The sequence below is a fragment of the Coenobita brevimanus genome, chromosome 57 (genome assembly GCF_032717465.1).
Source record: "Coenobita brevimanus isolate Jiangsu-jjx chromosome 57, ASM3271746v2, whole genome shotgun sequence".
In the NCBI taxonomy this organism is placed as follows: Eukaryota; Metazoa; Arthropoda; class Malacostraca; order Decapoda; family Coenobitidae; genus Coenobita; species Coenobita brevimanus.
Genome location: NC_137010.1, coordinates 27,861,384 through 27,876,897, shown reverse-complemented (window position 1 = coordinate 27,876,897; position 15,514 = coordinate 27,861,384). Strand labels below are relative to the sequence as shown.

The 15,514-nt window shown below is 42.4% G+C and overlaps 1 protein-coding gene across 1 annotated transcript in view; it reads right to left on the bottom strand.

Annotated features, from left to right (window-relative positions):
• Positions 1-1,537: 1,537 nt before the first annotated feature.
• LOC145402321 (uncharacterized) overlaps positions 1,538-15,514 on the bottom strand; it is a 28,779-nt gene continuing 14,802 nt past the window's right edge. The window contains exons 5-6 of the mRNA XM_080274461.1: positions 3,450-3,696; positions 1,538-3,123 (exon numbers count right to left, since the gene is read on the bottom strand). Of these exons, the coding sequence (XP_080130587.1) occupies positions 2,059-3,123; positions 3,450-3,696 (1,312 nt within the window). The 3' untranslated portion in view covers positions 1,538-2,058. The remainder of the gene's footprint in view (positions 3,124-3,449; positions 3,697-15,514) is intronic.

The following is a 15,514-nucleotide window of genomic DNA, read 5'->3' as shown; positions in this document are numbered from 1 at the left end:
AGTAGTATTGTGCAGGGTTTAAATGGCCTGAAGGAAATTTCAGAGATCAGCAGAAAGGAGAATATGGTATAACAGAAATGAAAAGGATATAATTATATACAGCCAAATATTAATTCTAATCTTGGTCAGTTGCATTTTTTTTTTTTTTTTAAATAAAGATAGCATAAAAGAGAGAGTGAGAGAATTAGGCAAAGGAATGTGTGAGACAGTAAGTTTGAGCAACTGAAAATGCTGCAGGAAAGAGAGAGTGAGAGAATTGGGCAAAGGAATGTGTGAGAAAGTAAGTTTCGCCAACTGAAAATGCTAAAGGTACTGACAAGGGATTAAAATGAATATGTATGAAGATGCACATGATAAGAACTGTCCCCATTTCTTTTATTACGGTATTCAGTGGAATGACTATTTCCCACAAGTGTCTTTGAAGTGTTTGGAAAAAAAAAAAAAAAAAAAAAAAGGTACACAGATGGGCTGTTACGACTGATCCTAGATGGTACTACCATGCAAGTGAAATGTGGATGCAAGCTTGGCAGCTGGCCACATGATCACTCTTAGGTAGGAAACACTTCAGCCACAGGTACAGTCACCTGGTGATCCATCTGAGTGACAGCACATACACAACAGTCAAAGTCTAACCCGAGACTCATAATGTATATTGTTACAAAACTTATTACACATCTAAAATTTATTTTTTCCAAACAGTTTTCAGCAACTGCTGGGAAGTAAATAGTTGGTTTTAGCACTTGGTTTAACTTCCAGTCCAAAGAAAACATGAGGTGTGCCATACCCAACCACAATATAGGGAATTCCCTAAAAGGGAAATGGGTATTATTTACACACTGCGTCGGATAAAGTGGTTTTTGCATGTGAAATGAAGCTAACACTCTGAAGACTTGGATGATTTGTGAATGACTGTGTGACTCACTTTACCAGGCAATTTATATACACTGAAAGTTCCTTAGTGGTAGGTGGGGGCGCTGTCCATCCACTCACTCGATGCAATGCTGCTCTCAGGTGACTGCCCATTCCTCTTCCTTCCTTCCTCTTCTGTCTTTCTTTCCTCTTCCTTCTGTCTACGGGTGACTCTACACTGAGTGACATGCCAAATGGTTTGTTGTACACCAGAAAACCATTTACCATGCTGGATGGCAACCACATAACCAAACTATGGCACCTGGTGGTTTAATGGGTAATTAAAGCACTCCAGCCAGATTGAGCCTGTGTAGATTTACATCCATTCCAGCCAGATTGAGCCTGTGCAGATTTACATCAAAGAGGTGATTGGGGTTTATTGTTCACGTAATGGCACTTACGGATGAGTGAGGCTGGTCACTTATTTTAAAAGTTAGGACCAACTTGCCTAGCCCCAGGCTCCTACACTCCTCATGATGCAACACATGATTAGATGATGATGTATGTGAAAGTTCTTACTTTTTTTTTTCTTTGAATCCCAACTCACCCTATTCTACAGATAAGATTTTGAGCTGGGATGACAATGGAGGGGAAATTAATACAACATTTATGTTATATGGATATTTGTTTAAGTTTGTATGTTTAAAAATATAAATTATCAATACAAAATCGTATCTTTATAATGCTACACCTAATACGTTTTTTATAAAGGTGACAGTGTTGTCGATGGAAAAATGTTCTCTTTTAACATAAGTAGTCACTTCTCTACCATCAACACTAGGTAATGATCATCAGATGATTTAACCCTTTTTGTTTAACTTTTTTTTTTTTCTGAGTCATCGAATGATTTTATTCTGCTCAGGAGAGACTTTTTGAGTTGGTGTAATATACAGTCATCTTTAAACTCATAATTTGGAAAGGATTTTCCAAAGCTGAGTACAACTGTCAAAAGTTGGAATAAAAAAAAAAAAGAAAGAAGGAATTGAACTCAAAGCTCTGAACACAGTATACAAAATAAGTATTTGTCTAAGTTCACTAGTTTAATTCTTGGATCATGGTAAATTAGATATACTGTATTACATTTTGTAACTAGACCTGGCCAGTATTTCCTGCGATGGTTAGTTAGACAATTGCACAATATAACTTCAATTAGTCAGTCACATTATCCAACATGAATTCAAGAATATGCAGGGACTCCATACACTGCTGCTGCTTCTCTGCTTTCTTGTCCAGAGCAGTTGTGTCCAGGAGGTGAAGTGTGGGTGCTGACTGTGTGGATGGTGGGGTTATGGAGCTGTCTGGGGGTGTGGGAGCCATCACTTCCAGCACCACACTCTCAGAAGTATCCTGCGAAGGGAAGCCAGGATATGGAGGAGGATCCATGTGCGCTGTAAACTCCCCCTGGGTTTCTAGAGAACTTGTCACAGGGATGGTCAGTTTGTCTGCTTCAGTCATGAGCTCTTCCATGCATGCGTCCGACTCCAGCTGTTGAGACTGAGTCATCTCTGTCGTCTCCTCAGCTTTGTCCAGGAGAATGTCATGTTCTACTAAAAAACCAGGAGAGAAGCTATCTGCCATTTCCTCTGCACTCTGTTGTTTACCTGTCTGATCTTCATGGGTGTCAAGTTCCTGGATATCTGTCAGTTCTGAAATATCCGGTGAATTGACAAGGGCTGCAAATTCACCCTGATGGTCAGCAGTAACATCAGCATGAACTGACAGCTGAGCATCAACCACTTGTTCTGCATTTTGGAACCCAGACTGACCCTCCACATTCATACTGGGTAATCTCTCGCTTTCATTTGCTTTGAGGTCTAGTTTGTCCAAGCCTGACAAGTCTGGTGTTGTGGCTTCCTGAACAAGTGATGCAAAATCTGAGGCAGCTGCGGCTCTCTTAAACCTCTCCAGCCCCGTATAGGTCTGCAAGTTTGTTTTCTGCATAAAGTCTGTGTCACTTGAGAGGAACTGAGGTGCGGGAGCAGGCAAGACCTTGGATATTGTACCCTGGGAAGTCTGATGCTGCATGAGGTTGTGTTTCTTAGCTAAGTGATCTCGCAGTTTGTCCGGCCGAGTGGTTCTAAAATTACATTGGATTTTGGAATGTGGGGTGCATGCCAGCAAGTTGGAGGCTGGAGCGTGAAGCCTCATGTGTCTCTTCATGTTTTTGGCATGAGAGAAAGAGTGGCCACACACCTCACACTGGTGCACACGTGTCTGCGGAAATTCAGAAAACTAATTATTAACTGAGCATAACACTACACCAGAACAGCCACACGACCAAGAAAGAATTAGTCATTCAAAGGTAACCAACCACATCAGTATTGACAAATGACAACTAACAGCTGCTTGGACACAGAAAAAACTATAAGACCTGTAACCACACTTTCAGTTCTCAGCCCTCAACCCCACTCTGCAATGAATATATAAAATTTAAAAATGGCAAATGCCCTTGAAGAAATCTTATGCAGTGCTAAACACCTTAATTCGAAGAAACTATAATATGTTCTAAATCTTGCCTCATGGTAAAGGAAATGCCTGACCTTTGAGTGTGTGGCAAGGTGGTCGTTAAGGTGAGTCTTGCGTCTGGAGGTGAAGGAGCAGCCAGGGTGAGGGCAAGGGAAGGATCGGCCTGAGTGAAGAACCAAGTGTGCCTTGAAGCTGGTGACGTACTTAGAAGAAAATCCACATATGTCACACAGCAGGCGAGAGGATTTACTGTGTGTGTATGAGTGGGCCTGCAGTGCGTGACGCCATTTGAACCCTCGGCCACACTCACTGCACACAAACCTGCCACACAACATAACACATTAACGTTCCCAAACAATGTATGCACTTTGTTTATTCTGGCAACTGCTGATTATTTTCAACAAAAGGAAAGCCCTTATATGTTAAGGGTGACTCAGTAGAATATATCCACATATCTATCACCTAATTTTCCATTATTTCAAAGCAGGAGGCAGAACCCACAAACTGGATCCTACTCATCTCACTAAAACACATACCAGTAACATACGAGGATATGAGCCATTCAATAAAATTAGATGGCATGTATGAGGAGTGTAAAGCTGTATGGTAGCAAGCCTTGACCAATAAAGAACGAGGATATTCAAAGGCTCACACATACAGCAGTGAGAATGACTAGACGGAAGAGTAATACATCCTTGAACGACAGGCCTGGAGAGATTAGGACTGAGAGTGAAGAGCTGAGAGGAAGAATGGGACTTGAATGTATTAGTATTGTGATGACAAAGGGTAGATTGAGATGGTCTGGGCACATGGAGAGAATGGAGGATGAAAACTGGGTGCACAGGGTGCAAGGTGTGAACGCTGAGGGTAGAGTTGTAAGAGACAAAGCGGAAAAGACTTGGGACAAGGTCACAGGGTGTGACCTCAAGGATATTGGAATGAGCAGAGAGGCTGTTAGAGATCAAGCAGCATGGAGAACCACCATTAGGTGACCAAGGCCAATGCACGCAAGCTTGTTGGAGCCTTTAAATGGTGCAAACACAGTGAATACAATTTCTTTGGGACATCCACAACATTTTGGACATAAATAAACACATATTAACCCCTCCAGTATAATAACTCCATTTTAATTTTGCTGCTGCTAGCAATGGATGATTCCATTCATCTTACGAAAGAATTCTTACAGCCATGAAATTAAATGTACACACACGTGAACATGCAGGCACATACACACTTACTGGTCGCTACTTGACCACTAATTTGGGGACTGACCATGTGATGTCATCCCTATTCGTAACCTATCTCGGCTACCCCTGGCTCAAGTTATCCCTAAATTGACTAAGTTGCAAACTCTATTTCTTGCATGGCATATCACTGACGATAAGGGTCAACCAGTGTCAAATCACAAGGAGAAGAAGGAGGCAGACCCAAGTGATGAGGATCATCTCCCATTGTGTTAGAATGACCAGTCAAGACTGCCCTCCTTAGGAGCTGACTGGAAACAGACATAGTGCTGCTTCAGATAGAGTGGAGGAAAGGAGGTGTGGCTACTGGGATATATTAACAGTGGCTGGAGGTGGATGGACCACTCTCTCGACTCCAGCATTCCCTAAGTCTCTCTCCTTGTTTAGTGATACAGTGTATGAAGTATTCCAAGATGTCAAGTTTTAAGTTAAAAATTTGTACATACATTAACTTGTACATACCAGCCTAATAATTTAACTGTTCCCATTTAATACTCTGTTAGCTGCTGTCTGGCTGATCTTGTTTGAAGAACTTCATGAGTGGTTTTAATTAGATTAGGAGTGTCCTACTGTGCATCTGTTTATTAAAGAACCTAATTTTGTGGTGCACTGTGTAGAGATTTTGTAAGTAAAGTAAGATTCATATGATTAAGCGTCACTGCCTTTGATCTGAACCCTCAGAGACTAACATTTCCCTCCATGTTCCTTAACAGAATTAAAATGGTGACCTTCCCAGGATAGCACTGCAATTTTTCTTTTAACCTAAATATATGATTATCTATAATGGTGCTGACAAATTTTGATGCTGTAAGAGCATTCCTGTGAACTGAGGCTAAACAATCTAAGGTGGACAGTCTTACTAAATCTGAGCTTCGGTTGGTTGCTCAGATCTTTAAGTGAAATTTCCCAGTAATATTAAAAACCCTAATTTACTTAGCATGATTCAGGAAACAATGTTTAGGGTGAGTTAAGATAATGAAACTGATCATACCACAACTGATCATTAGCTTAGAGAACAAGATTTTTTTTTGGGGGGGTGGGGGGTGGGGTGGGTGGGGGATTTTTTTATATGGAGAAATGAAGTCCCCAAGCTAAACCTTGATAGATCATATAGTCCTGCTATGTGATGGGAGAGCGCTACCTCTCCCAGCAGGGCAGCTACCAACGCGGGGCACGAACTCTCAATCCTTTGGTCTCAAGTCAGGCACTCGACCACTGAGCCACCCTTGAGAGATGGAAGAGAGAGTTATGTATAAAGAGGAAGAGAGAGGTGAAAAAATAAGTAAAAGAGAGTACGAAGAGAGTGGATGAGGAATTTGGAAGGAATCTGAATGTAAAGTGGAGGGAATGTAAGAAAATGTTCTGGAAAGAGGTAAAGAGAGTTAGACAGGTCTGGAAAGAGGTAATGAAAGTTAGACAGGGTGGCAAAGAAGTTAGTCAGGGAGTGAAAGATAAAAATGGGAGATTACTGATGGAGAAGGGAGAAAAAGTGAGCAGATGCAGAAAAAGCTTTAAGGAATTGTTGAACACAGACAATGAAAGTAATGTGAGTATAAGTGGCTGGGGAATGGCTGGGAGAAGGATGTGAGAAGAAAGGAAGAAATCAGTGGGATGGAAGTTGTGGAAGCAATGGAATGTCAAAATGGGGAAAGCTCCAGGAATTGATGGAGTGTGTGGTGAAATGTTGAAGCATGGGGGAGAGATAGTAGTAGAATGGATGGGGAAGATGTGCAGATTGGCCTGGGAGGAAGGTAGAGTCCCAGAGGATTGGAAATCAGGTATAATTATTCCCCTGTGCAAAGGAAAAGGGGAAAAAGAAGTATGTGATAATCATAAAGGCATTTGTCTTCTTAGTCTAACAGCAAAAGTATATGGTAGGATACTTATTGACAGAGTTTGGGAAATAACAGAGGAATTAGTTGGAGAAGAACAGGAAGGTTTTAGGGAGGGAGGTTCTGTAGCTCAGCTATTCATTCTTAGGTCTTTAGTGGAAAAGTTTCTAGAGAAGGGAAAAGAAGTATGCGGCCTTCGTGGATTTGGAAAAAGCATATGACTGGGTGAATAGACATGGATTGTGGAAAGTATTAAGAATATATGGAGTAGATGGGAAGTTGTTGAATGCCATGAAGAGTATGTATGAGGGTGCTAAGGCTGGAATGTGTGTGGATAGCAAACTGAGTGAATTTTTCTATTTGAAGGTTGGATTGAAACAGTGATGTGTCATGTCTCCATGGCTGTTCAATCTGTATATGGATGGAGTTATAAAAGAGATACAAGGTAAGGCAGTGGATGTTGGAGTGGCCCTAATGAGGGAGGGTAGCATTTGGAAACTCCCTATACTGCTGTTTGCAGATGATGCTGTGTTGTTTGGTGATGATGAAGGGGAGCTGCAAGGCTTGGTGGATGAGTTTGGGAGAGTGTGTAAGAACTGGAGTCTAAAGGTGAATGTAGGGAAGAGTAAAGTGATGGTCTTTGACAGAAATTAAGTCAGTGAATGTACAGTGAGGTTGGATGAGGAGGAAATGGAAAACGTGAGTGCATTTAAGTACAGACACACCTCAACTTATGCGCATTCAAGATCCGAGGATTTCAAAGATGCGAACATGAAAAAAATAACAAACATTTCACAAGTACAAACGTAACCATGATAAACTAATTTAGCTTGTAATGGCCCATTGCAACCGCTTTTGAATGTGGCAGGTGACAGTAGTTGCGAGGCGGGTCGTTAAGCTGCAGTGTGGGTGCTAGGGGGCTAACCGCCATCTTTTGTTTTTGCTCATGTGGAGGAGAGAGGATCACTGTTCATTGTGCTTTTAGTACTTTCACTCCATTTAATATGGCTGATAAATGAAAGCATGTTTATAGTGATGCTTCTGGCTTATCTAGGAAGCAACGTGCCATCTCTATGGAACAAAAACTCAAAATAATAAAGCGTGTTGAACGAGGTCAAAGAATTAGTGAAGTGATATACTGTATATCCATTATGACAGTGCTTGATTTTCTGTCAAATAAATAATGAACTACAGCAACAGTTCACTAAGAAGCAGCAAGTAAATGCACTGAGTTTTACACACACCATGCTAATGTTTCATGTCAGTGGCAGATTCATTTGGGATGAATAGATCAACTCTGGGGACAACTGTTAAGGATAAGGAATGTATTCTTAAGCACGTGAAGGGTGCTGTGTTCATGAAGTCCACCATTATTGCCAAAAAGCGTGGGCTTATTATAGAGAAGATAGAGAAACTTCTGTGTATGTGGACTGACAACCAGATTCACCAGCGCATCTCTCTCAGCACGGGGCTGATACAGGAGAAGGACACTAAGCTGTTCCAGAACCTAAAGAAGAAATATCCTGAGGAAGAGGATGTAGAGTTTAATGCAAGTCTTGGATGGTTTTACCACTTTAAATTACGGGCTAACCTCTATAACATGAAGGTAAGTGGTGAGACAGCTAGTGCCAACACGGTGGCAGCGAAAAAAAAAATGGGAGAAATGGAGTTCCCCCGAGCTAAGCCCTGTATTGGACTATATAGCCCCGCTAGGGTTACAGGAGCGAGCTACCACTTCCAGCACGGCAGCCCGGGCGAGGCTCGAACCCGCAATCCCCCGATTACGAGTCCAGCGCGCTACCACTGTGCTACCGTGCCCCCCCGGTGGCAGCAAAGGAGTTCCCGTCTACATTGGCAGAGATCATCGGGGAGGGTGGCTATCTCCCATAGCAAGTGTTCAATGTTAATAAGACAAGTTTATTTAGGAAAAGGATGCCCGACAGGTCCTTCATATCTAAGGATGAGAAGTGGATGTCAGGATTTAAGGTCTCTAAGGACAGGATAACTCTCCTGTTGGGTGGCAATGCTTCCCAGTCTTCAATCACGAGGTTTTCCCAAGGGTGGAAATGAAATTAGACGAACCACAGCCTTCAACTTCCTATGCTGGGCCTTCAACCTCCTTTGCCAAGCCTTCAGCCACATCCGTTCAGCCTGCTTCTCCCAAAAATCCTGACTCGCCCACTGCTCTCTCCTCACCTGCATCTTCCAACTACTTCCACTCCTCCGTCTGCCTCCTCTCACTCCCTGCAAGTCCTGTTATGTCTGCCCTTAGGGGAGCTACAGTAATGTTTATAAAATAACTCTGTTATCACTTATGTCCAATGTATATTTACAACTAATGAAACAAAATGAAAAGCTTGCCACATCCACATCTTCGCAGGTGGCAAACATTCCATTATCATTCGTCAGTAGTAAATAGGCATCGGACAAGAGCAGGAACAAAGTTGTGTCTTCAACTGTATGCTTTTCTTGTGTATTTCTTGTGTTAATTTATGCATTTATATTTCATATTACAATATAAACTGCTTAATACTTAAAACCCTACCAACAGATCAGTGAACAGTACAGTGTTCTTTATGTTGTATGTGTAGTACTGTAAAGGATTTTCATTTTGCAAACAAAATCAACTTGCGAACGGCCTCTTGGAACCAATTATATTCGTAAGTTGAGGTATTTCTGTACTTGGGTAGTGTGATGAGTGAGGATGGAAGTTTAGAGGGTGAAGTGCTTGAAAGGGTAAAACATGGAAAAGTTGCTGGTTCCTTCAAAGCAGTGATAAGAAGCAGGGAAGTGAGCATGGATGTGAAAAAGTTACTGCATGACAATATTGTGATACCAACTCTAACATATGGAAGTGAAGCTTGGCCTTTCTTGGAGGGACACAAGTCAAGAATGAGAGCAGCGGAAATTTCTCTGTGAGGAGCATGTGGGGTCACATGGAAAGACAGACTGTCAAATGAGGAAGTGAAGGAGAATTGTGGTGTGGATGTGGATGTGATAGAAAGTGTTACAAGAAACACACTGAGGTGGTTTGGCCATGTGGAGAAGATGGAAAGCAGAGACTGATGAGGAAAGTGTATGTGAGTGAGATGGAAGGGGGGAAAGGGAGGAGGGCCCAGGGATGAGATGGAGGGATGGAGTGGAGAGGTATATGAGAGAGGGGGGTGTAAGCTGGGAGCAGGGCAGTAAAATGGCAGAGGACAGGGCGACATGGAGGCGATAATTTGTGGCCACCCCCTAAGGCATCTGGCAATATATATATATATATATATATAGAGAGAGAGAGAGAGAGAGAGAGAGAGAGAGTATACTGTATGTATATATATATATATATATATATATATCAGGTGATAGGTGGGGGAGCTCACCATCCACTCACTCGATATAGTGCCGCTCTCGGGTGTCTGCCCTTTCCTCTCTTCCATCCTTCTTTCCTTCCATCCTCTTCTGTCTTTCTTTCTTTCATTCTTTCCTTGTCCTTCTGCCTACGGGTGACTTTACACTCCCTCTTCTGTCTTTCTTTCCTTCATTCTTTCCTTTTCCTTCTGCCTGTGGGTGACTCTACACTGAGTGACAAGCCAATGGTTTCCTGTACACCAGGAAACCATTTACTATGCTGGGTGGTAACCATATAACCAAATTTTGGCACCTGGTGGTTTAGTGGGTAATTATTGCACTCCAGCCAGATTGAGCTTGTGAAGGTTTGTATCCATGGGATGGTTGGGGTTGATTGCTCATGTAGTGCCACTCAGGAATGAGTGAGGCTGGTCACTCTCATCTTAAATGTTGAGACCAACTGCCTAGCCCCGGGCTCTTACGCTCCTCATGGGGCAATGTAGGATTGGATGATGGATGGATATATATATCATCATCATCATCAGCCGTTTGAGTATCCACTGCAGGACCAGCCTATCCCAACCAAAGTGACAATGATACAGTCTATGTATCTCTACCAAGTGGCTTAGGCTGTCTGGTAGAGATTGTATGTAGGGTAAAAAGTGCTTGTAAGTGTGACTGTACTGTTAGAGTGGCTTTGGACGTGTGTGTAGTCTGTGAACCAAGTGTAATCGGCCGGCACAAGCCGACTGGGTGCAAGCATACTTTATAGTATGCAACACTGGCTCAATCACAGCCAAAGTAGTACGTGGCCGCGTGAACACTCCCAAAGTTTATTACCCTGGCGGGGCAAAACCATGGTTCTCCCATGTATGAAAACGCATACTCTACCACAAAGGCTCCATATACAGTACATATATATATATATATATATATATATATATATATATATATATATATAAAAGGAAGGAAAGAAGGAAGGAGGACAGGAAAGGGCAGACACAACACCTGACAGCAGCACTACATCGAGTGAGTGGATGGTAAGCACTGCTCTCAGGTGTCTGCCCTTTCCTCTCCTCCTTCCTTCTTTCTTTCCTTTCTCTTCTGTCTTTCTGTACTTCATTATTTCCTCGTCCTTCTGCCTGCGGGTGACTTTACACTCCCTCTTTTGTCTTTCTTTCCTTCATCCTTTCCTCTTGCTTCTACCTATGGGTGACTCTACAGTGAGTGACAAGCCAAATGGTATCCTGCACACCAGGAAACCATTTCCTATGCTGGCTGGTAACCATATAACCAAATTATGGCACCTGGTGGTTTAGTAAATAATTAAGACTCTCCAATCGGATTGAGCCTGTGCAGGTTCATATCCAAGGGGTGGGTGGGGTTTATTGCTCATGTAATGCCACTCAGGGATGAGTGAGGCTGGTCACTCTCATCTTAAGTGTCAGGACCAACTTGCATAGCCCTGGGCTCCCATGCTCCTTATGGGGCAACATAGGATTGGATGATGGATGGATGAATGGATGTATGTATGTATGGACTGAACAGGGAGGCTGCCAAGGATTGAGCAGCATGGACAGCACACCATTAGGTGACCAAAGCTGATCCATGCAAGCATGTTGAAGCCTTTATAAACTATAGGAAAAATGATACTATATATATATATATATATATATATATATACAGTATATACACAGTACATATATATACAGTATATACACAGTACATATATATACAGTATATACCGGTATATATATATATACATATATATATATATATATATATATATATATACAGTACCCTCGCGTTTGTCCAGCACGATTCGCATCAAGCACGGAGAACAAAAAATTAGTACGATTTAATATTATTTAAGTACAGTAATCCCTCTAATATCCGAACGCCCAATATCCGAACATCCCCACTAACCGGACATAATCCTCCTGGGATCCAATATTCCCAAAATGGGCCAAAAACTGCAAAAAATTCGAAAAAAATCTGACTTTTTTCCCTCCCATAATTTGAAATTCCCGCCTGGCGCCAAACAGCTGTTACACCATGGTCCCTTCACCCCTTCCTTCCTCCCCCTCCCCCCTCCCCTGTCAGGTTGCCATTTGGTATTTTTCATTACCAAGTGTGGGCCAATTTGGTAATGAAAAATTCGTTTGGTAATGCATTAGAATAATGCATTACCAAATGGATTTTTCACATGTATGAGGATACACAGGATGGAGATGGTGGATTGTTTGCTCTCTCTGATTAATCTGCTACCCTATATAGTGTGAAAATAATCAACATGGTGTTAGTTATAAGGAGAGTGATTACATGTATTTCCACTTGTATATATAATTAGTGAAGAATATATGCTAGCTTTACGAATTTGGTAATGAAAAGTTATATTTGACAATGAAAGTTGAGGAGATTGGTAATGTGGCTGTTGCGATCTGGCAACTCTGTTACCCCACCAACATCAACAGTCACAGCTTAACTCCGATGGAGAGCAGATACTCATAACAGTGCAAGCCACAGGTGCTTGTTTTTTGTGAATAAACAGTGAATAAACTGCAATACCTTGCCACTAGAACACACAGGAATTTACAGTGTTGTGCAGTGTTAAGAAATTAGAATTTAGAGTGCAGAGGATTAACTGTGGACTGCAAACTGGCGGTTCAAACCAGTCCAAGACCAAGGGACTTGTAAGTACCCAGAATGTTTAATATTGTATAAACTCACCTCTAAAACCTCATTTTATGGTTCTTTTGCAATTATTTCAGTCTTTTATGTCCCTTATTGGTGTGATTTGGGTGTTAAATAGGTGCTATGCATGTCCAGAGGGAGTTGTGTAGGTGTTTTTCAGAGTTAGGGTCCGTAAGTACTAGTCCATAAGCTGGGGCCCAATATCCGGACAGGACCACTATCCGGACCTGCCTATGGCTCTATTGATCCGGATATTGGAGGGGTTACTGTACTGTAAAACGGATGCGTAAGCATAACACTGACAGAGCTCCGAGAAGTGGGCAAAATCCGCAGAGTTCGCCTCTAGCACGATCATCCCTGGTCCAACATGGTCATATTGGACGTTCCCGTGACGCTGACAGCCAATCAAAACTTCCGATCAAGTAGCCTCACCCGCCCGCTATCGTGACGAGATCGTGATGTCGTCCAATGAAAAACGCTTCTGCTCTCATGTGATGTTTTGTTTAAATTTCTCCCACCACAGCGCCACTCAGTTGCATAATTCGCATTGGACGGTGCTTTTTTCTTGCTGCATTTTCTGCCCCTGCTACTGCATTTTACCCTGCTCACGATGCCTAGGAAGCCTTCTGAGAACTCCAAGAAACGGCGGCACCTACCTCAGGCCACCAAGCTAGAATTCATCGAAAGGCAACAGAAAGGGGAGAGGAATTTCAAAGGATTTATGAGGGAGGTTGAGGAGGAGCAGCAGCCATTACCCGCTAGTGACGCCAGCAGCCATCCTCCAGGGATCCAGTAGGACTACCTAGTCTCGGATATCACCCTCCATTCCCAGCAAGCCCACCAACATTATCCTAAAAGGTTAGTTATCATTCATAGTACAGTATCATTTATTATAATTACAGTAGTACCAATATATGTATAGGTATATGGTAGGTATTTAGGGTGACTTTTCCTAGGGTTACTGACATAATTCATTTTTCCCCATAAGCTCTGTTGTTTGTCCAACACGTTTTTGGTCCGACAAGGGACCCATGCATGCATGACAATATTACCATGTTGGACGCGAGGGTACTGTATATATATATATATATATATATATATATATACCATCATCATCCAGACCTCCTTTCCCACCCAAGGGCAGGGTGAGGAATAGCAATGTGCAGACAGCACAAACTTGCCCAATCCAAATAGGCCACACTTCCATTCACTCATCATTCAAGCCCCCGGAATCCTGGCTCTACCAAATATGCCAAAAACATTCACCACATTCTGCAGTTTCACACAAACGTATCCGATTGAGTCAATCAGGATGCTGCCATGCTCACAAGGAGTGCCAAAATCCCTGATCATGCACTTCTCCTCACAATATTCATCCAGCCAGCTCGATCTCTGGTCAGTTCCCTACCCTCACCGACTTCAAAACCTCTCTTCCTCAAACAGTCATCCATCATATCTCTCCACCTTTTCCTTGGCCTATCTCGCCCCCTCCCTCCTTCAAATTCGCTCAGGTATACCTTTTTTACCACTCTATTGTTATCCATTCTTTCCACATGACCATACCATCTCAGGACACTCTCTTTGATTCTGGTGTCCACCGACTTCCTCACTTCACACCTTTCATGAATCACATTATTTCATATCCTATTCACCCTCTGTACTCCACATACATTCCTCAGCAGTCCCATCTTCACTGCTCTTACTCTTGACTTTTCATTTTCATGCCACACCATAGTCTCACACCCATATGTTAGAGTTGGCACTAACACTCCCTCATGTAAGCCTCGTGCAGCTGCAACACTCAAACCTGTTTCTTATCAAGGCCTTCATTGCACCAGCTACTTTTCTTCCTTGTGTCATTCTACTTTCAGCTTCTTTTTTAACATTTTCCTCTCTTTTCTATCGCTGTACCCAAGTATATGAACTCTCTCATCAATTCCAGTCTCTCTCCATTCACTGCGACATCAAACTGGGAGTCACCTTCTCTCTCAATAACCATCACTTTACTCTTCTCTACATTTACTCTCAAGGCACGACACTCACAGACATCAGCAAAACTCTGCACTGGCCTACCAAGTTCTTGTCCGGTACTTGCAAGCAGTACTACATCATCAGCATACAACAAATTTGAGATATTCCATTTATCACCAATCATTACTAACGCCATCCCTCTCTCCATTACTCGCGTTTTTACTTCTCTCATCACCCCATCCATATATATATTGAACAGCCATGGGGACATCACACAATCTTGTCGCACGTCCACACTGATCGTGAACCACTCACTTAGGTGCCCATTAACCCTTACAAATGCTTCATTACCATCATAAAGACTCTTGACAGCACCTAGCAGCTTACCATCTACACCATACATGCACAAAACTTTCCACAATCCCTCTCTATCTTTGTCGTATGCTTTTTCCAGATACATGAATGCCATAAACACCTTATGGTCCTTCTCACAAGCCTTCTCTGCTGTCTGTCTCATTGCAAATAACTGATCCACACATCCTCTGCCACTCCTAAAGCCACCCTGTTCATCACTCACTAGGACTTCTGATATCTTTCTTACATTCTCTATAATAATTCTTCCATATAACTTCCCTACCACACTCAATAAACTTATGCCACGATAATTCTCTCACTCACTTCACTCACAGCCTTTTTCCACTCTGCAGGCACAGTTTCACTCATCCATGCCTTCTTACATATCTTCAACAAGCACTTCATTCCACTCTCTCCACTACACATAAGCATCTCTGCATACATCTCATCAACCCCAGCTGCTTTCCCATTTTCCAGCCATTTCACAGCGCTCTTCACCTGTGCGAGTGTCACGTTTCCTGGCACTGCATTCCTTCTCTGCACACCCCCAAAACCAATCATGTTTACAGCTGCTCTGCTCTATCTATACCCATTCATCATGCTTTCAAAACATTCTTTCCATCTGGTCCTTACTTCATCTCCATGGGTTAGTAACCTACCACCTGCATCCTTCATACTATCACATTTCTTTCAGCTTTCACTTCTACA